The sequence below is a fragment of the Lygodium microphyllum genome, chromosome 25 (assembly GCF_053477565.2).
Source record: "Lygodium microphyllum isolate KBCC chromosome 25, Lygodium_microphyllum_v1.1.10, whole genome shotgun sequence".
NCBI classification, from domain to species: domain Eukaryota; kingdom Viridiplantae; phylum Streptophyta; class Polypodiopsida; order Schizaeales; family Lygodiaceae; genus Lygodium; species Lygodium microphyllum.
In genome coordinates, this window is record NC_141159.1 from 48,728,224 (window position 1) to 48,749,510 (window position 21,287).

The window sequence follows — 21,287 nt, forward strand, 5'->3', positions numbered from 1 at the left end:
GAATACTCATTTGAATGCATGCCAATATCCTAACTTCCTATTGAACAATCCAAACATGCCACTTATTAGACAAGGAAAAACCTAGGGCCTAGGATTTAATGGATATGAAAAATACTTTCTATTCAATATAGATAAGAAGTTTTCCATTCCCATAGTCTAATGTGGAGAAGATCTAATGCAATACATTTGTAGGCCTGAACAGAAAATATCCATAGATTATATTTGAATCAATTTCAAATCAAGCCACCTCCATTGTGTTTTTTTGCAAAACTAATGCCTATCTATATGAATAATCATGAGAATTTGTAGTCAAGTGAGTTAGTTAAAGAAGACAAGACCATGGTTTCCACAAAAATGACCCAACAATGGCACCTTGAATTGCTATCTTAACATATTTTGAATGATTACTACTTAATAGAACATTATTGCACATGTCTACCTTGCAAATGTCTAAATGCAATGTGTATGATCATCCATAAGAGGTGGATTGAAAGGTTATGAATTTTTGTGTTTGAATTATGTTATGTGCAATATAAGTTGATTGAGATTACATTGAAATTGGCATTCATGTTTAAAATTGTCCTAATATCACTCCAAAATTGGTACATCGCTTGTTGAATCCTACTTTGACATATGATGGCTTCATTTTTACTTAGATAGATCACATTTGAGACCCATCAGAAGACTACATTAACAAGTATAACATGAAAATGTGTTGAGAGATTGTACATGCTCTTGGAGTACTACCATAAACTATATTACATGAAATTGAAATATGTACAAAGAGAAAAAGGGTTTACAAATCTTCACAAAAAACAACAGGATTCTACAAAATAATTTAGATGCAATATAATTTCAAGTTATTAGCTAGTCTCTCTTAGGAGGATCCATATGTGCTACCAAGGTCATGATGGTGTCCTTCTTGGTTACGACACCGCGATGTAAAGTGCTTTTATACTTTCCATTTGTCCACATCTGCACAAAAGTTTTCTTTCACAGTCAATTCACATGCAAAAATAAGGAAATATCCTTACATCACATGCACATGATATTTTTACAATATTACCGTACATATATATCCAAACATCAATATAATAGATGTTGCATGTACCAATGCTTGCACACACACACACACACACACACACACACACACACACACACACACACACACACACACACACACACACACACACACACACACACACACACACACACACACACACACACACACACACACACACACACACACACACACACACACACACACACACACACACACACACACACACACACACACACACACACACACACACACACACACACACACACACACACACACACACACACACACACACACACACACACACACACACACACACACACACACACACACACACACACACACACACACACACACACACACACACACACACACACACACACACACACACACACACACACACACACACACACACACACACACACACACACACACACACACACACACACACACACACACACACACACACACACACACACACACACACACACACACACACACACACACACACACACACACACACACACACACACACACACATGAATACAAAGAAAGAGAGTACAAAGATGAGTTGTCTTTGTATGGGACAAACCTGCATTTCATTGCCTATGTTCACAACAAGGGCATTCTCGATTGGTTCAATTGAGAACCACTCATTATCCTTGAACACTTGGAGGCCATCCATGTCTTTGTCTTGAAGCAAAATTGATAAACATCCATGATCTTTGTGACCATGTGTCCCTAAGACAAGTTTAGGAGTTGGACATGGAGGGTAGTAATTTGCTCTAAAGAACAAGTTGTAGTCTTGAAAAGCTTTTTCCAAGTGTTTCGAATCACTTCCAAGGTTTTTTGACATGAGTTGCAAGAGTTTCTTGAATAGATTCTCAATCTCTCTTCCATAAGATTCAACCATATCCCTACCATGCATAGATCAAAATTGTATTCATTAAGGAATTTAGAGATCTGAAGAGAACATAAATTTCCATCCATTTTTTCTCCAATATAAAATGATATTCTCTTTCACATTTAATAGGTGCTATTTATCAAAATTTTCACTAGCTAAAAAATAATCTATATTACACATGTCAAAGGGGTAATTTTCTAATCCTTGGGTAAGAGGGTACATTGTCCATAAACTTATGGCTTTAACCTAATTTGAAAAACATTTATGTAATATGCATTAGATTTTGAATCAAAAATACTCATTTGGCTACACTTGACACATGTATTTTTAGGCATTTCTTGTAAAAGATAGAGGTTTATCTATGTAACTTTTATATACGAAAATTTTGACATGTTAATAAAGCTCAAAATTATTTTTCTATCATTTGAAATAAGGAAAAATCACTTCAAATTTAATTTCCAATTTTGAGTCAAGAAATACATGTCAAGCCACATCTACATAATTGAGAAAAGAGTTCTTTAATGGTGAGTTCTTGACCTAGCCCAATGATTTTTAGCAAGAGGGATCTTCTTGTTATTCACATGTAAGAAGATATCGAGGGAGCACTACTTTTAGGAACTTAATATAAACTACATTAGTCAAGGGTTGAAACTTTGTCTACAAAATTTTCCTTTTAGATAGACATAATTTTCTATATTCTAATTTCAATGACCCATTTACAAACCTGTCTTATAAAAGATTTAGTTTATGTACTAGTTTGATAGAGCAAACAACAACGTGATAAATTATAAGGACATTTAGAATTTCAAGGAGTCCTTTTCTTGACCATGCATCACTTCAATTAAAGCTACTACTAACCACATTGACTACCTCTCAGTGGACTACATGCTAAAGATTAGTTCGAATCCCAAATAATGAGCAACTAACCTTAGTCCCTTTGGTTCAGATGGCCACAGGTCTAGCCTCTTTAAGGAGGGAGGAGCTAGATAACCAAATAAAGAATCCATCCAATCACTAGCAGACCCCTTGAAGAATTCAGTATGACCATAACCAATAAGGTGCTCTATGCCTTGATCCTTGACAACAAAACTTGCCTTTGTATCCATAGGTAGCTCAAAGAACTTTTTGGCTAGTTGTCGAGTTCCCTCAATAACTGATATAGGAATTCCATGATTTATGACCTACAAATCAATAAATCAAAGCATGTCTCATAAATGGCAATTCAACACTGGCCTACCACATAGACATTGAGGTGTTTTATAGCTTTCATTGACATTTCCACATCGTATTCTTCTTTGAAGGTATTGATCATGATTGTCATGTTTTTTTGTTTTTGCTTGGTTAACCCTATTTACGATGATTGGTTGCATCAAATGTACTTTCACATGTATATCTCAACACTTTGCTTCTTTCAAAATGCCATGCAGCCTCTTTTCAGTTTCACTTGTATTGAACATTCAAACATAGACCACTTTTAAGTACTAATATGAAAATGGATGTTGAGTGGATGTGTAAGCAACTCATAAGGTATAGCAAATCTAGTGTCATGTAGCACAATATAGTCTAAGAGGGGTTTCACAGATGGTACAGTTAACCAATTGAGTGCAATTTCAAAAATTGTGTGCTTCTATGGTAAGTGTACCTGAAAGAGGAACACTTAGAAAAATGGGACCTACAGAGTCTAAAGTGGGAAGATAAAAATCGATTGGTTATATTAAGTGCAAATCAAGGAAGGAAGTATAGTTTATGTGTGAAAGCCATAATATAACTAATAGATTATAAAAGTTCAAACCTTGGGTTTCACCCTTGAGGCATCTGTCAAATTTCAAGGTTTTCTTTATTTTCTTATTTCAAAAGAGCATGTAAAAAGAATGATTAGGGCATTTATTAATATCCCCTGAGTGGGCAATAGGAAAGCAAAGTGTTTCTTCTATTATTGGGTGAGTGAAGAGCAGCTGGCGACGTACTTGGAAGAAGCCCCACTCTTCACATGCGATGGCGAGGGATCGAAGGGTGTCTAGCTGGTGGTGGGAAAGAGAGGATGGCGATGGCGATGGCGATGAGGATGGGAAGCAGGAGAGGTCGATGAGAGGGAGGGTGAGCTTCTGTTGGGCCCCGAGGGGGTCCGGCCGCTCATGGGCGGGGACCAGAAACTGGTCAGGGACGCCATGAACATGATGTGTCTTGTGGAGCTCTTGAACCAGCTGCTGTTGCTCATGATCAGCACTGATACTGCAGCTGATTGCTGCTGCATGGCCATTATAAGAATACTTGGTTTTACCAGGATTAATGCGCCTGCTTATACCACCGCTATTGCTCGTAGATTTCATCGTATATTCGAGCGTCGTCAGCTTGTTGACGGCCATCTTCGTGCCCAATATCTTGTTGCTGTTGCTGCAGTCGCTGCGTACGAGATACATCGCATTGGCCGAAGTTACACACGAAAGAGCCATTCTCTCTCTCTCTCTCTCTCTCTCTCTCTCTCTCTCTCGGCTTATATGATGAAGACGCGAAGTAGCCTTTTCCCGCTCTGCTTATAACTGCAAGCATATCGTGCCCGAGTTGAGAACGAGGAATATGCATAGGATTTTTATAGCGCAGTGGGTGTAGAGAGAGAGAGAGAGAGAGAGAGAGAGAGAGAGAGAGAGAGCGCCATTCTACTGGCTGCTAGTCATGATCCCAATTGAGGTGCTCTAGGCCCTAGGGCCTATTGTAGAGATTGAGAGATTGAGTATTATATTAGAGGGGCTTCCCACAAAGCCTTTACAAAAGATTCTTGGCAAAACAGGGAGAACACATAGAACTATTCAAGCTATAGCCTTTCCACAAAAGCAACAAAAGGGATGTTAAATGTTGAATATATCTTTAATGTAGCCTCCTAACATCCATGTTAAAGGTTAGATCTATCTTTAATGTGGTCTACTAACATCCCTATTTATGCTTTTCCTTGCTTAGGTTGTGGAAGCCCTAAACAATCAATGCAAGTTTTGTAGTCACAAGCCAATGGGATCGCGGTGTAGTGGTTTGGGTGTGGGTTGAGTTTAAGGGGTGTGTGAGTTCAAATCATGCCCCCCGCATCCCCAAAGGCATATTCAAAATATCTATTTGCTTCAAAAACCCTGTTGTAGTCACAAAACAAGCTCGAATATTTGGATCTTTGATTTTTTTGGCATTAGTGCACTTCAAAAAGGGCTTGTATACGAAACCATCTTAGAATGGAAGGCCAAATTCACACTGAAGCAGAAAATGTAAAAATCAAAAAATAGTGGTGAAGGACATTTTACACACAATGGATAAATACTATAAATAATTAAGAAAACTCTACAAACCATGAAGTGGACTTTGGCTTATTGGGAAGGCATTAGCTTGTCATTTGGAAGCCGATAATTGGTTCAAAGCTTGTCATTAAGAAGGGCACTAGTTTTTTTGTTTGCATATTGAGGTCATACCAATCAAATGCTCATGTATTAATACATTTTTTAAAGCATGAGCACTGAAATAATGTTACGTCTTCACCCCTTCACATTTTTGTTATCTATAAAGTTATTTGCAAGACCTATGAAAAGTAAATTCAACCATGAATCTAAGCTTTTATGAACTTACCAAGGGGCACTCCCTTGAAAACTAACTCAATGTTTTTCTTTCATACAACATTTACAACTTGGTGACTTTCTAAGATAAAATCCTTAAGATTAGATACAAAAGGATTTTGTATTACTTGAATGCAAGAGTTTACATCAAGACTTGTAGTTTAGAGGGACCCAAACCCTTGAATGGCAACTCAACATATAGTCCCATTAAATGTCCATCTTATTGACCATCCAAGTCACATCCATAATCACTTTTTACATTGATAATGTACGTTCAATTACTTGTGAGGATGGAAACCTTGACCTTGGTACTAACACATCATCTCAAATCACTTGAGATAACATGTCTTGGTTGACCTCTTTAAGATTGAATCTTATAGTTAGTTATTGGCCTAATGCACTATGTTTGCCCTTAACATGGTTTAGAACCTTAGTCATAGTAGTTCTATGTGTAAAGTAGCCTTTAAATGCCTCATGAAGTGCAGTTTGTAGGTAGTAATTGAAAAATGTGACCTAAAGAGGTATTGTTTGTCTTTCTCATGTACGGATCATCATTCTTGATCACGACTAGTTGTATGATGGAGTTTCTTGCTTAGCAATGCAATATGACAATGGATGCCATGGCTTATATATCTGTTTCTGCTCTTTTTTGGCATATTCTCTAGTTTACATATTTGATTTATTGAGTATTAGTGCTAAATTCTGTGTTCTCATGTTCCTATGTCATTATTTCTGGGGTGCTTGATGAAGCATTAAGTATTTTTAGCAATGCCTAATGTAGTTTACTCTATCCCTGTATGAGGCCATTCTGTCCTATTATGCATTTAGCATAGATTTGGGGATGAAACACTTATAACATCTATTTCTAAGGATGTTAGACCAATTGAACCCAAAGAATGGAATTCATGAGCTTTGTAACTTCACGCTCTCTTCTTCTCTACCACTTGAGCTAGTGGCTTTATCAAGGGCCATGTTACCCATCAAAAACATTTTAAGGTAAAGGCAAAAGAATTGTGAATCAAATGCTATATATTTGTGACTTCCTAATTTTTATATATAAACAACATGGATTGTTTCTTGAAACACTATCATCTCGCCTATCTTAATTGAAAGACCCAAAATTTTCTACCATTTGAGCTAGTAAATATTGGCTTTATCAAATTTCATATTGGTTATAAAAAATAGTTCAAACTAAAGCAAAAAAATTTGTGAGTCGCATAACATAGATATGGAATTTGACTACACTTTCATTAGATTAATATGTAGATACATACAAATTTTGGAGTTGTTTACATTGATTGCACTAAGGAAAACACTATTGCGATTGAATTACATATGAAAAGAGGGGCATTCACACATTCATGTGATTATAGTTGTGCCACTTGAAAACCGCCCCCTTGTACCACCTAAAAGACCCCACTTGTTTTCATTGGTTGTGGCAAAAATTTGCAAATTATCCCACTTGTGACACTTGAAAGACTCCTATTTGTGCCACTAATTGGCAAGCTCTTCTCTTCTCTACCACTTGAGCTAGCAAATATTGCCTTTATTGATGGCCATATTGTGCAAAAAAAATAATTCAAGTTAAAGAAAAAATTGATGTGCATTACATATTGCAAGCTTGCAATTTCTCTTTAGTTTTGTTTGGTTAACCTATATATAGGGACAAATTTAGAACTCATGCATATTAATTTATCATCACAATTATATTGGTTGGATAGCAATTAGTATAAAGGGGTAGCTTCATTCAAATCATGTGATTACAGTTGCCACCTTCTCATCAATTGGGGATGAATACAAAGTACTCAACTTGTGTTACTTGAAAATAAATTCTCTTAAATATGCATGTGACGGTGACTTACATGCCCTTATAAGTCTAAAGATAGTGTGACTATCCATTAATGTACATTTTTAGCCTCTAATTTCATCCATTGATTTGTTCTTATGTAATGTTTAGTTGAATGCATGGTCTTGGACTATTGAAATTGAATCTTGCAACTTGCAAATAGCGGCAAGTAAATGGAAAGATTATGTTAGTCGTGCAACTTGTAAGTATTTTGAGTTATGTCTAGTTCTAACACTTATATAAATGAAATGTGGCCCTATCTTCTCCCTACTTTGCTAAGAGCAAGTGAGACTCGTTTAGCTTTAACATTACCAATTAGCTTTCCCTTATAGTTTGTAAGGAATGTAATGCACACTAATAATAATATATTTCATCTCCTTACATAGAGCAAGACTAAACAAAGTATTTAGCAATCCTAAATATAATATTCCATAAGGAAGCTTCATTTTCTTTTTTCCTTACTCCAAATGTATGTGATGGCTTTGGGTAAGTAAACATACATAATTTTATTGACCTTGAAAATCGAAATGAGTATCTCAAGACACCAATTTATTAAAAGAAAAGAGCATTAAGTTTTATTCAAATAAATGGAAATTTACAGTGAAAGGGGGTATGACTATATGAAATTATCAAAAAAGATGTAGTAGGGGACAAGTCACACATTGTGATGGATATATCTTCTAGGCACAGAATTGGTAGGACTTCAAACCATGGGGTTTGTTAATATGTTGACAAAATCCATTGCTCTAAAGGGGGGGGAGGGGTAAAGAGCCAATTTCAGCACTTTGTAAAAAAAATCCTTGCTTCTATCCATCTAGATTATGCATTTATTGTGGAGCTTGAATTTCTTCAAGGATAGGAATTCATCTTCTTCATGATCCTTTCTCATCTAGGCCAACAAGTCCTAATCTGTCTCTTCCAAAGTCACTCTTGCAAAGATGGACTTGTCCATGTTCAGTTTGGGTCACCTCCCTGACTTTTAGTGTCAAGGGGTCTTACTTGCCTTATGCTAGGAGTCCTTTGATTCTAATTTCTACAGCTTTCCTAGCAATCCACTCAACAATGCACAATGCTTATGAATAAAAATTTGAAGTTAGATTTCAAGAATTGTTAACTTACTTACCTGAGAAATTTTTTTCATTTCTTGCAATCTAGATATGCTAAAGATAGAGGCCTTAGCCAAATTAGGGGCAATAAGCAATTAGCTTCCCCTAGTATCATTTCTTTCCAATTGAAAGGATAGGGGTGATATATCCAAGTGACAATGTGTAGCCAAGCTATATAGTTTTAATTGTTAGGGCATCCAATGAATAGGTGGGGAATTGTTTCTTTTTCTTTTTCGCAAGGGGGGCATAGCCCACAATTGAGGCCTTGGCTAGCTACTTTCTCTTGAGTCCATAAGCTTTTGTGTAGAAGAAGCCAAAGGAGATAGGAGATCTTTGGCTACATGCAAGGGGACCATATTTGTTGGAATTCATATTTGCATTGCATTCTATCCCATTGACTATGCCACATGTGTTCAGTTTCATAGGCAAAGTTGAGTTGCTAGAAGGGAGAGAAGGCAAAGGGAAGAGTTTAGCCTGCATTAACCAACAAAATTTGTTAGTAATATTCTCCATATTGCATTGAACAATTTTGGGGTTGGACTCAGCCCAACAATCTTTCCTTGAGTTAGTCACTCGAATTTCCGTATTAGTAAGTTTATACTTAGCTTTGATTGTATCATCCTAAAGCCAATAAATTGTTTCTAAAGTCCCACCACTCCCCCGAGTACACATACCTTTTTGGTTTAATTGGGCTACTGCCTTCATAGTCTACTCTTCAGTTTGCACTGCTACGATGTTGCACCACATCGAGTCTTATGCTAATCACACCATGTTCTTGAAATTACGAAGGAGTGTATACCATGGCTTGTATTTTTTCACCCCTCCTAGATGCATTTTCTGAAGGGGGAGGCTCCCTTGGGGGAGAGGTAGGTCCTTGAGAAGATGGTATTGTGAATAGGTAGCTTGGTTAGTCTAGGGCATTTACAAGCTCTAAAGTTGGAGGTGTTGTAAAAGAAAAGGATAGACCATGTTTCTTCAAGCTATTTCTAGCATCTCAACACCCATTTGGATACTAACTTGTCATCCATTTTCTATAGGTCCATAATGCCCAAGCCTCCTTAAGTCTACCAAGAAACTTTTGGGATTTTGAATTTGTTGAGTCTCTATGCCATAGATAGTTTCTTCCAAGGGAGTCTAAATATTTTTCCTTCTTTAATCCATTCATACCCTTATTCTAATAGCCAATCTTCTAGGTTTCCTTAGGAGGTTTAAGGGCCTATTTTGTTGTGATTGACTTTGGAACTAGACGCTAGAAAAAAAAACTTGAGTCAAAAGGTAGCTAGAGCGATGAGGTCATTGTTTAGAGTGGCATTGATATCATCTGCAAACAAATTGAGGATCATTTCCTTGGCCTTTAGGGGGAGATTGATGCCCTTAATTCTTCCTAGTCAGAATTATTCCTCAATGAGCTAGCCCAATCCATCTACTATGATGGCAAACAATAATGGTGTGAGGGGGCAGCCTTGTCTAATGGACCTATGAAGAGGGAAGCGGATATAAGGTCTCCATTGATTGAAATCCTAGTAGAGGCATTACGAAAGAGTATTGAGACAAACTCAATGAAAATTTTGGCCAAACCCATATCCAAAAGGTACTGAATGATAAAATCCCTCTCAAGCCAATCGTATGCTTTGTCAAAGTCTAAGCTCAAATGTAAGGTATGATATTGTCATTTGGTGCTCTCCTTAATGTATTGCCTAGAAGCCAAACTTATGAATGTGGAGTTTTCCTATACATATAAGAAATCTATTGTTCTAAAAACTAGAATCTTGATCTTGATGAAGCTTAGATGTAAGGTATGATATTGCCATTTGGTGCTTTCCTTAATGTATTGTCTTGCTCTCTCCTATTCTAGTCTCTCCCACTGCTCTACTTTCTCTTTCTCTCTCTTCTCTTCATTTCCTCTCTCCTCTTTGACATTTTAGCATCCATGTAAAGCATGAGAGTTGGGTATCAATGTTGGCATAATTGCTTGACTATTGATTTTCATAAGAAGCATGTTTGTAGAAGGGATTGTTGATCACCTCAAACTAGTGAAGATAACATTATTTTGGCATGGGCCAATGACACCATATGTTAGGGCCATAGTTGAGGCAGTCATAACCTAAACCAAAATTAATTGACCTTGCAATTATCTACTTTTTCTATCAAGTTATTGTGTTAAGGGCATGTTGTCGTGTACACCAAAGTTTGGTAGGATATGCATATAATAACCTAGTTAAGCACCATAATAGCTACCTTTGGTATCCCAAGAAGAAGATGCACTCACACATAGTGTTGTGTTTCTTATGGACTTGTGGAACACAATGCAAATAACACTTTGGGTATTGACTTGATGGATTCATGAGGTGATATTGTAACTAGTTATCAATAGTAAAAGGCAGATGTGAGTGGAGGAGGTAGGGTGCAAGTTACATTAGTCATACATGTAGAACTACAAATAGAGAAAACTCCATTCTTCAAGACGTCAATGCAAGTATGTCTCCATCCCTCAATGTTTCCTCTAATTAGCTAGTTCAATCCAAACATTGTAATGCTAAAGAGAAGGGTGAGTTATAGCACCCATAAATGGCCTACTCCAATGGTGATGTGATTTGGGAGATACTCTTGAAAATTAGGGTTGAGGTGTATACATATAGAAAACTTTGATTAGTTTTTTAAAGTTACTAATCATCGAAACCCCTTATTGAAACAAGGGGTGCGCCAATCCTTGTTATCCCTAGGTTTTCTCTTCTTTCATTCCAATAGCCATCCTTTTTTCTTTGAATGTATCCTCTAGATATTCAACCCTCAAATGCTCCTAAAACCATTAGTTATTGAAGTTGCATGTGAGTTGCACAAGGGATTTTAATATACGTGACTTTCTCAACCTTGGTTGGTTACATAAACTTGTAGCATGCCTCTTCTCTTAAGCTCATAACTACTACATATCCATTGAGATAAGTATTTGAAGATCGTATTAAATCTTTAAAGCTGGGTTAAGTTATTGTCCCAAAATTTCTTTTCTACCAAAAAAAGAAATTAAATTCATCTATTATGACCTAAGACAATTTATTTTTTTGGGTTATTTTAATCTCAATGTTGTCAAACCTTGTAGTAGTCTTCATCCCTTTTTTTTGAAAGTTCCTTTGTTGTGTACTTTTTGTCCTAGAGCACTAGTAAAGCAAATATGAAAGCTCATGCAAATCTAGTTTTCTATAAGCATAATAGACAAGACTAAGCCATGATCACCCTTTTCCAAATTCTTGAAGTGAAGGTTCACACATTATAATCAACTAACCATGGGCTTTGTATGGCCTCCAATAGGTTCATGTATGGTCTCCAAAAGATTTTTTGACTACATGAACTTTTGTAGTTAAGAGCTGAAATTGCAAGTTGCCCCATGTATTTACATAGCTTAGGAAAGAATTTTATCCATATTTAGAGGCATGACCATGAATTCAAAATAGAATCAAGTTTCCATCCTTGGACAAAGAGAAATAGTTGCATAACCAAATTGTATAAAATGCTACATGGTCCCATAAGTGCATAGAATGTAGGTATTTGCCTCCATCAAGTCATCAATCTTTCAAATTTCTTAGCCATAAAATGCTATGTGGTCCTATAAGCACTTGGGAAGTGGGTATTTAACTTAAAATCAATATACTTTGGTAGTTTCCTCTTGTATGTGCTTAAATTTCACCAACTTTTCTTTTTTTTTTTCCCAACCATTCATTATGGAAACTATCCCACTAAAACTAAGCTATTTAAGATTGGTGTGTGTGTGCGCACGCGCGGGCATGTTGGTGTGTATGTGCGCACGCGTGGGCATGTGTGTGTGTGTGTGTGTGTGTGTGTGTGTGTGTGCGTGTGCGTGTGCGTGTGCGTGTGCGTGTGCGTGTGCGTGTGCGTGTGCGTGTGCGTGTGCGTGTGTGTGTGTGTGTGTGTGTGTGTGTGTGTGTGTGTGTGTGTGTGTGCACGCGCACGCATTTATAGCCCTTCAAAAAGAGTCTAAAAAGATATTCATATCTTCTAGAGAATATAATGCCAAGGCTTCTCTTATTGTAGGCCCACAAAACAATTAAAGAAGGGTTTTGGTTCTTTCTCCAACATTCAAAATGTTGTCATTTGCTATACTAGGGCTCGGTCCCATTGAGAGATAGTGGGAGCTAGGAGACCCCACTACCATAGAGTCGCACTCAGTGCTTGCAAAGCAAGGGGTAGTGGGTTTTTCTTACATACTTGCTTCCCTTGCTAACCTTTGTGAAAAAGGGAGTGCTAGTGGTGGAAAATTAGTAGTGCTATTGCTGCCCATTCATCAGCCTCGTAAAGTCTTGATAGTTTTGGCAATGAATGAGAATTACGACCTTGACAATAGCTCTTCTCATTGATAGCAAATCATTGCAAACCCTTCATTTTTACTAGCTAGGCATGACCACTAGGATAAAGCTCCTATCCACGAACCCCATTACCCTTATTGCCCATGGTATGCTAGGGGCCTTAAGTGCTAAAACATTGTATTGTATGGAAAAGAGCTATGCAAAGTGATCAAGGTTGACAGTGGGCATAACTGACATAGATTAGTTTTGTGAACATGATAGAAAAAATATTGTATGATTAATTGTATCATGATTTTAAGAGTGTGATGGGAGGATGATGAATTAGAATGTATGGGACAAGTGGGGAATGGACCCCCCCCCCCCCCCCCCCCCCCTTGCTATTCATAAATAAGCTTATGATTCTATGGCCATGTATTGGCCCACTGTGACAGGTGGGCAGAACTGACATAAACTAGTTGTGAACATGATGGGCAAGTTATCCTATGAATAATTTTATGAGGATGCTATGAGTGTGGTGGGGGTTCCCTTGGGATTCATGAATAAGATTACGATTATAGGACCATGTGTTGGACAATGGACCCCTATCCCTTGTTACAACAATGAAGAAGCGATCATGCTATGAGGGGTGGGGAATGTGGGGGGGTGGGGAGGGGAGGAAGCTCACATGGATCCTTTGCTACGGTAGGAATAGGGATAGGGGCTAGGATCAATTGGATGCAAATTGCAATCCGGGAGAGGCCCCCACCCTCGTAACAGCCTATGTGAGAGGCGTGCGCCACGCCAGCATCCTCCTTGTAGCCTCGCCATCGATGACGATCGCCTTGAGGCTTGGAGCGTGCTTTGTGTGACGGTGTAAGCAAACACGTGGAAGTCAAACATGGGCTACGTGGCAGCTGACCAAACTGGTGGATATCAATTATCCAGCATGGTTTTCGTGGCAGCCCCATTTAGCATTAGCTTCCTTCCGAACTTGGAAACATATCACAGCCTGAGCACGAGTGTCAGGTCCGTTACCTTTCAGAAACTAAGGTTCAAAAGAATCAATTGACTCGCATGGGTGTGATTGGGTCACCTCTAGCCTCTCTATCACTAGCTTCCTAAGCCCTTGAGAGAGAGAGAGAGAGAGAGAGAGAGAGAGAGAGAGAGAGAGAGAGAGACCACTAGAGTTAGGTCACTTGTAGCCCTGCCACATCTTTTAGATGTCCAATAAGTTGAGTTTGCATGGTGGCAATGCTCCTTTTTCTTCTTACTTATTAAAATTTTAGTCACCTTCACTTTAAATGTCAACTATCGACTCTATGAGTAGCTCCTCAACCCTATCAGTGCTACTTGGCAAACTTGTATTACTCCTGTTCCAACCTCGTAACACATCTCAAAATGTCTTTTCTACTATTAAATGAAAAGCTTGATTTTGTCTAGTGTAGCATGTTCTCAACCCATGCCACCTTCACACGGAGTCGATGTAACAAAACATGGCATCATCTTTACTGTCTATTGAATAAGTTTGAGAGGTGGTGCAAACACACACCATATTGTCATAATGTACCCCTTTTACCCTCTATCAAATGTGTGTAGAAAATTTGATGAAGAATATTAATCATCGCCAAAGTTTTTCCAAAGGTCATTAATAGTTAAGAAAGTTACATATAATCAAGCACTAACGTAAGGCATAAAAATTACCTAGAGAGAGAATTGAGATCATGGTTTGCATATAAGATTGTAACAATGCACCTTATGAGCATAGAAACAAGAGAAACTACTAAAGCACCACTTAAAATGGTGGAAAAGTAGAATTGTTTTCATAGATTATTAGAGAGACATAAAGAAGAAAAGAAAGTGAAAGAGAGAGAAAGATGAGGAGAGGAGGATAGACAAATGAAGGTTTGATTTGCTACATGTCTGAGAAATTCTTTTAGGGATTTGGCTTTGAAAAGTGATTTCTCCCCCTTAATGAGTGGAGTGGAGGCTTAGGATTCCTCGAAATACTCTAGACTAGGTGAGAAAAGCTAGCAAACAAATGAAAGGGCTCAATTCACCAATGACCATGGGAGTCTCTTTTTATTCTATTCATATATTTGCAAGAGCATTTTCTTCTTATGAAAGCTCATTCTCTCGATTCATGAGAGTAGGTTATTTATTATGAACATGTCTCCCATCTCATCTCAAGCCAATTCTTGTCTAGTTTAGATTAGTTCTATTGTGGGACTTAGCCCAATCTATGTTCAAACGTATGTTCATAGCTTAACAACAAAACTTTATCGTAGGCTACTATGTAGATGTACACTATCCAAAAAGAAGAAAGTATAGAGCTCAAAGGCCATTTTTAAGATATAGGAGAAGCTTAGTAGCTTCTAATTTTGATTCTTCATAATATGCAAGTCCACTAATAAAGGAAATATATAAGCAAAAGATGTTCAAGAATCCTTAGGCATTTTCCAATGCTTTTAGGCTTACTGTGTAGACATGTGTTTCTTTCTTAGCCCCTCAAAAGGAACATAAAACATTGGGCTTGTAGGTACTAAAGATATCTTTTAGATTTTGAAAGCTACAGATTCTTTTGAAAAGATTTGTATTTCCTTAAAAATTCGATATGTCATATGATTACTATCCTAAGTACATTCTATAATCTAGGAGACCCCTCTTCCATGACATGGTCATCTTAAAGAGAGCCAATCTCATGTTGATCTTTTCCACATTGAATTCAATGTTTTTAACCCAAAATGTAGTGCAAAAAGTACATGGCATGGTGTATAGAATGAGAGTAAGCAATAGAGAGTACATAGCAAATAAGAGAAGAACAAAACCTTCTTTAATTCCAAACAAGCTAGCATAAAGATGGCTCTACCCACCCGTGTGCTTCCACTATGAAGCTTGGATAGAAATCTAGATAGATGATAAATAAAAAGCTAGCTAAAAGAACTTTAACTAGGTGAAAGACAGATCAATGATGGCTTTCGAAAGGTCTCCCTTTTATAACCTAGAAAATTTGTAAGGTCAAGGACTACCTAACCTACCATATTATGAACCTTCCCTAGTTAGCCAAGGAATATTCCCTTTACTGTTATGCCAAGAGCATTACCTCTAGACTTATGTCAAGGAGTGTATTTGTCCTCTGAGACCCCCCCCCAAAATTAGGGACCACTTTTGCAATCCGACCCTAAAATAGGGGTACCACACACGATAAGTTGATATAGTGTGTCTCGAGTTGCTATCCCATTGCTACCAGCTTAAATACTCTATCTAATGCAAAGGATAGACCCATAAAGGTTACCTTTTTGCTATCTAGATACATAGATCTCATCTAACATATAGGCTAGGCTCACATACGGATTCTTTTCATAATGGGGGCCTTACAATTTTGAGCATCATGGATCATTGGTTGCACCTTATGAGAGTGCAATATTGAGCATATCTAACATCAACCACCCCTCAATGCCCACCCATAGGTGAACTACATCCTTGGCGAGTTGTTGACTCAATGTGGAGTCTTTGAAGATGAAAATGAAGCAGATTCTTCATAACATCTTTGGTAAATATATCTGGTCCACTCTCCTCTCTTGGACAGTAGACTGATTAAACTATCCCATCCTAGATTAACTCACACGTATAATCATAATATATTTCAATATGTTTGGCCTAGCATTGATGGATCTTCATCTTGCACTCCTATATGCCATAAGATACTTCTTAAGTATAATGCTTCACATATAGCAACACAAGTTGCCATGTACTCTACTAGATAAGCCATTGTTGGTTATTTCTTACTAATCCAAGAGAAGACTCCTAAACCCAAAGAGAAAAAATATCTAGAAATTGAATTCTTAGAATCATTATAGTTGTCTATCCCATCTAAGTCACAATTCTCCACAAGGGAAGTTTGGAACTATATGTGATACCAAAGTCAAGAGATTCTTTCAAATATATGAACACTCACATCCTAGTTTTCCAATTACTTTGGCATGATTTTTTAAAAGAACCTACTCAAAATGCCAACAACAAAACATATATCTAACTTAATTTTGCATATGCAAATGAGACTACCAAATCAACCTCTTATATGTCCCAATGTTGCTAGTACTGATGTATCCTCAATGTAAACTTCACATTGACCTCCATATGTCTAGCTATAAGAAGGTCATCTACATAAAGGACAATTACTATAGACTTTTTACCATCCCTTTAAATATACAAGTTGCCATCTAAGGTACATTGGTTAAAGTTCAAACTTTAAAAAAACTTATCTATCAACTACTACATGCTCTAGGAGCTTGTTTTAACCCATACAATGCCTTTTTCATATTAGAAACATACTCAACTTCCACACTTACTCTCCATTACTACAAGAAACTTGGAGCAGAGATGTGGGGGCATGATGTGTATTAGTGGAAGTATTTACCTTCCTGTGTAAATTCACTTGTAAACAAGGGACACTTATTTTTACAAATGACTTTATACAGCTAATGTAAATGCATAAAACAACATGCACTTTTTCGACATAATAAAAACTTGATTACATGTGGTCCCAATTTTAAAATCGAGCATGCACTATTCTTTGCTTTCCCTTTGAGGAAAAAACTAGAAGTTAAACAAAAGTCACACACACACACACAAAGAAGGGGGGGGGGGGAGCTTGAGCTTTGTAAAAAAAGAGGAGTTGGAGTGAAAAGGGAACTTGTTTGCTTTGATTCAAGTTGACAAGGTAAACTCTTTTTTCTTATGGTATCCATAAATATAGATGGTATTGTGATAGTGGTAAGAGTTTGTGATGTGTGTGCAATAAATGGGTTTTTTTCCATCTATTTTAACATGGACTCTTTTGTGGCAATGGATGAGCATTTAATGGGCTTTTTACTCAAGGTATTGTCATGCATTTTAACATGATTTTTAATGTGTTTTTTTACTAAGATCTCTAACACGAAAACTATTTTTCTCTGGGAGCACATAGAATGTTTGACATTTAATTAAATGTGATGTAGGGATTTGTTAATCCATAGTTTGATAGGTTTTTAACGTGCTAACAGTATAGTAGGTTTTTTTGCATGTGTCTTTTAACTATTTCTAACTAAGCTTATTAGTCATCTTCTTCTAACTTTTTTGTCGTTTTCTTATGTGTGTAAGGTACAAAATTTGTCTTATTTACCTCTCAAAGAAAGGCCAAAGGCTAGCATAGTTTTCTCATCCTCTCGGTTTATTAAAATACTAGTCAAGTGGGTGAGGGTATCCAAGCTATTGCTTAGAATGGCACGATAATTTGGGGATAGATATGAAGGTATGTGGATTTAATGTGTGTGATATTAAATGCATTTAGATTAGCATGGCCAAGTATAATCCCTAAGCCATATAATACACTTGTTTTAGAGGCTATGGTAGTTAAGCTACCAAGAGGAGCCTATCGTTGTGGTGTGGTGGCAGTCATGAATGTGTTTGGGAAAATACAAAATGTTGGATTTGGTATTGGAGACTATTAGAAAGTGATTGGGTCATGCTTATATGTATATGTATACCTATGTCTATGCATACACATGTGCATGTATACATGCTATACATACACATAGGTGTGCTTGTATGTAGCCTGTGTGTGTGTGTGTGTGTAAACATATATATATATATTATACACACATACACACTTGTGTAGCCTATACATATATGTTTGGCACAAACTGGATTTTTAAACTCAAACACAAGGCTAATGGCACTATTGAAAGGTACAAGGAACGTTTGGTAGCAAAAGGCTATGCACAAAAGAAGGGCATAGATTATGAGGAAACCTTTGCTCCTACATTCTGTATGAGTATGGTGAGATGTGTGATTTTGATTACTACATATTATGGCTAGAAAGTACATCAATTGGACATAAAAACATCACTCTTAAATGGTGACCTTCATGAGGATGTTTATATAGCACAACCTCTAGGGTTTGAGATGAAAAGCAAAGAAATTAGATTAGTGTGCAGCCTCCAAACGCTCTTGGCTGTGAGGCCATGGGGTGTTTTGGTTGAGCATAGAGGCCCATCTAGAGCATTAGAGCTAGTGTTGGGCCCGTTTTAGGTCCCAACACTGAATGATACTTGGCTATTCTTGATGTCATGTGGGATGTTTTTAGCATCATTTTCTCAGCTTACAATTGATTCATTGGTTATTATAGTAAATCTTTGATGGCTACTGTCTATTGAAAGACTCTTTGTCATGTTCATATGAGAGCTATGCAACCATTAATGCTTATATGGATATGGTTTTAACTTCCAAATGATATGGAAAAGTTTTTGAAATGATTTGAGGAGTTATTAAGCTTGAAAACTTTAGATATTGTAGAAATATTATTGTTGGTTATCGAATGATTGAACTTGTCTTACTTGGCAAGGTCTATGTCTATTGTACATGGCTACATTCTTGGATACTCTCACTAATGCATGGTCGTATGTAAGTGCTGTTATGAGCTACAAATGTACTTAAATAATTGAAGAGCTTTTATGGTGAGCAAACGCTATTGAGAAATATTTGAAAGACCTTTGGTTTATATCATTCTTAATAGTGTAGAGCTTCTTTTCACTTATTTGCTTGGAAATTATAACTAGATATGGAGTATGTTGGAAGATCTAAGAGAGAACATTATGGGTCTCCTTGGGCACTTTGGCTATTGCTAGCCACCAAATTTCATTTTCTGACTGCATACTAAACTATTGGAAAAGCATGCTATCTTTTGCATATGCTATGGCATAATTCATCAATGTAAGGCCTACCCTCTCCAACTTGCATCCCTTTAGGATTTGGCATTCATCACAAGCTTGATAACAAACTCCATTGAAACAAAACCTAGCAATCATAGTTGGTACAAACTTAGGAGAAACAAGTGTACTATATTGAATCCATAATACTAGATTAGGACAAGTCAATACCTTTTGAGCATTGCACCATGTAGAAATGAGCCATGGCACATTGCAACTTAATTAGGTCAACAAAAATATTGTTGAAGCTATCATAGTCATAAGAAATCTTTCTAGCTTAAGTACCCTCCACTTTCATTTTGCTAATGATAAAAAATTACTCTCCTATTGAATCAACAATGGATATATTTTGTGCTCATCTTATAGCTCTTAGCTGAAATGGATGAGGCAAAATCATGTGCTTTATTTTGCTATAAACTAATGTAGTTTCTATCATATCGTATATGATCTCATAGCTCTATCGACTAAACTTGAGTGTGTCACATGCTATTTGAACTTCTTCTACACATAAACTATTAAGAACATATCAAAGAATCTCATTCAAAGCAACAAGCTAGAGGGCTCAACAAGGGTCTCTCAAAAATTCAATCAAATGCTTGCATTTTAAGAATGCATTTATTAGAAGCTCCATTCGTTGACCCTTAGCTTGGTCTCTAGCATCATTAAAAAAGTTCTTGAGAAAAAGTAGACATTTTTAGGGAATAAAGTAGACTCGGATTTTCTTTCAATAGAAAATTACAAATCTTAATTCTTGCACGTCTTTTTTGTGCTCCACCATTCAAAGATAGTGATAGCATTGGAAGTAATTGACATTTTCTTTCCTTATCATCCATGGGACTTTTCTTGCACCTTTACAACTTTTCTTGTGCAATATTCTTATCCTTCTCCATTTGCTCCAAAAGCAATTCAATGAAGCATTATTCTACTCTAAGGTTGAATTTCTCTGTGTCTATTGCCATGTCTTGTCCCTTGTCTTTATATTACTTCAATTCTTCTTCAAGATTTTACACTTTGATTTATTGATCTTGTAGGGATTTTGGCAATACATTTAAAGAACCTTGGATTTTAAAAAATATTGATGAGTACTATATAACATTCATTGATAATATACCTAAGCATTTACAATAACCTGGTATACCATTTTCACCATCCCCAACAAATGTAAGCAATGAAGAAGTGAAATTGAAAGCCAAATTCAACCTAGTGCTAAGATCATTAGGATACAAGGAACCATCTACCCAAATATCTATATTTTTCTTTCTCTCTAAACGATATTGGAAAGTAGTTTGTTGCATCTAGCCCACAGTTACTATAACCGGACTTTGTAATATCATACTCTTCATCTACACAAACATGCAAATCTACCTTTCTCTTATGATTGCATATGTCCTTAAATAGTTCCATTAGAGCAGGAGAGGAAATGGAGTAGATTAAGTTTTCATGGGATTATATACTGATTTGAAAGGACTAGAGAGCATGAAAAATGCTTAAATGCATATATAGTATGGTTAGGCACCACTAGAGATGGAAAACACCATGTTTTGGGAAGGGAGAAAAAAAGCCACTTTTTGGGGTCAAAATTAGTCCACTCTACTTATGTGGAAATCAGGAGGAGTAGTGGAGTATAAAGTAGGTATGTAACTACCTTTGCAGGTTCCCATGTGTGGGTATTAAAAAATATGAGTTGAGTTTGAGGGCCTTCAATGCAAAAAAGTATATAGAAAATGAGTATTTAAA

General features: G+C 36.8%; 1 protein-coding gene across 1 annotated transcript; it reads right to left on the reverse strand.

The window, feature by feature from the left end:
• Positions 1–730: 730 nt before the first annotated feature.
• LOC148014202 (flavonol synthase/flavanone 3-hydroxylase-like) lies at positions 731–4,539 on the reverse strand. The gene is made up of 4 exons (XM_087666615.1): positions 3,932–4,539; positions 2,892–3,145; positions 1,653–1,977; positions 731–975 (listed from the first exon to the last, which is right to left on the reverse strand). Exons 1-4 carry the CDS (start codon positions 4,415–4,417, stop codon positions 868–870), a joined length of 1,173 nt encoding a protein of 390 aa, XP_087522741.1. The 5' UTR covers positions 4,418–4,539; the 3' UTR covers positions 731–867.
• Between the last annotated feature and the right edge of the window lie 16,748 nt (positions 4,540–21,287).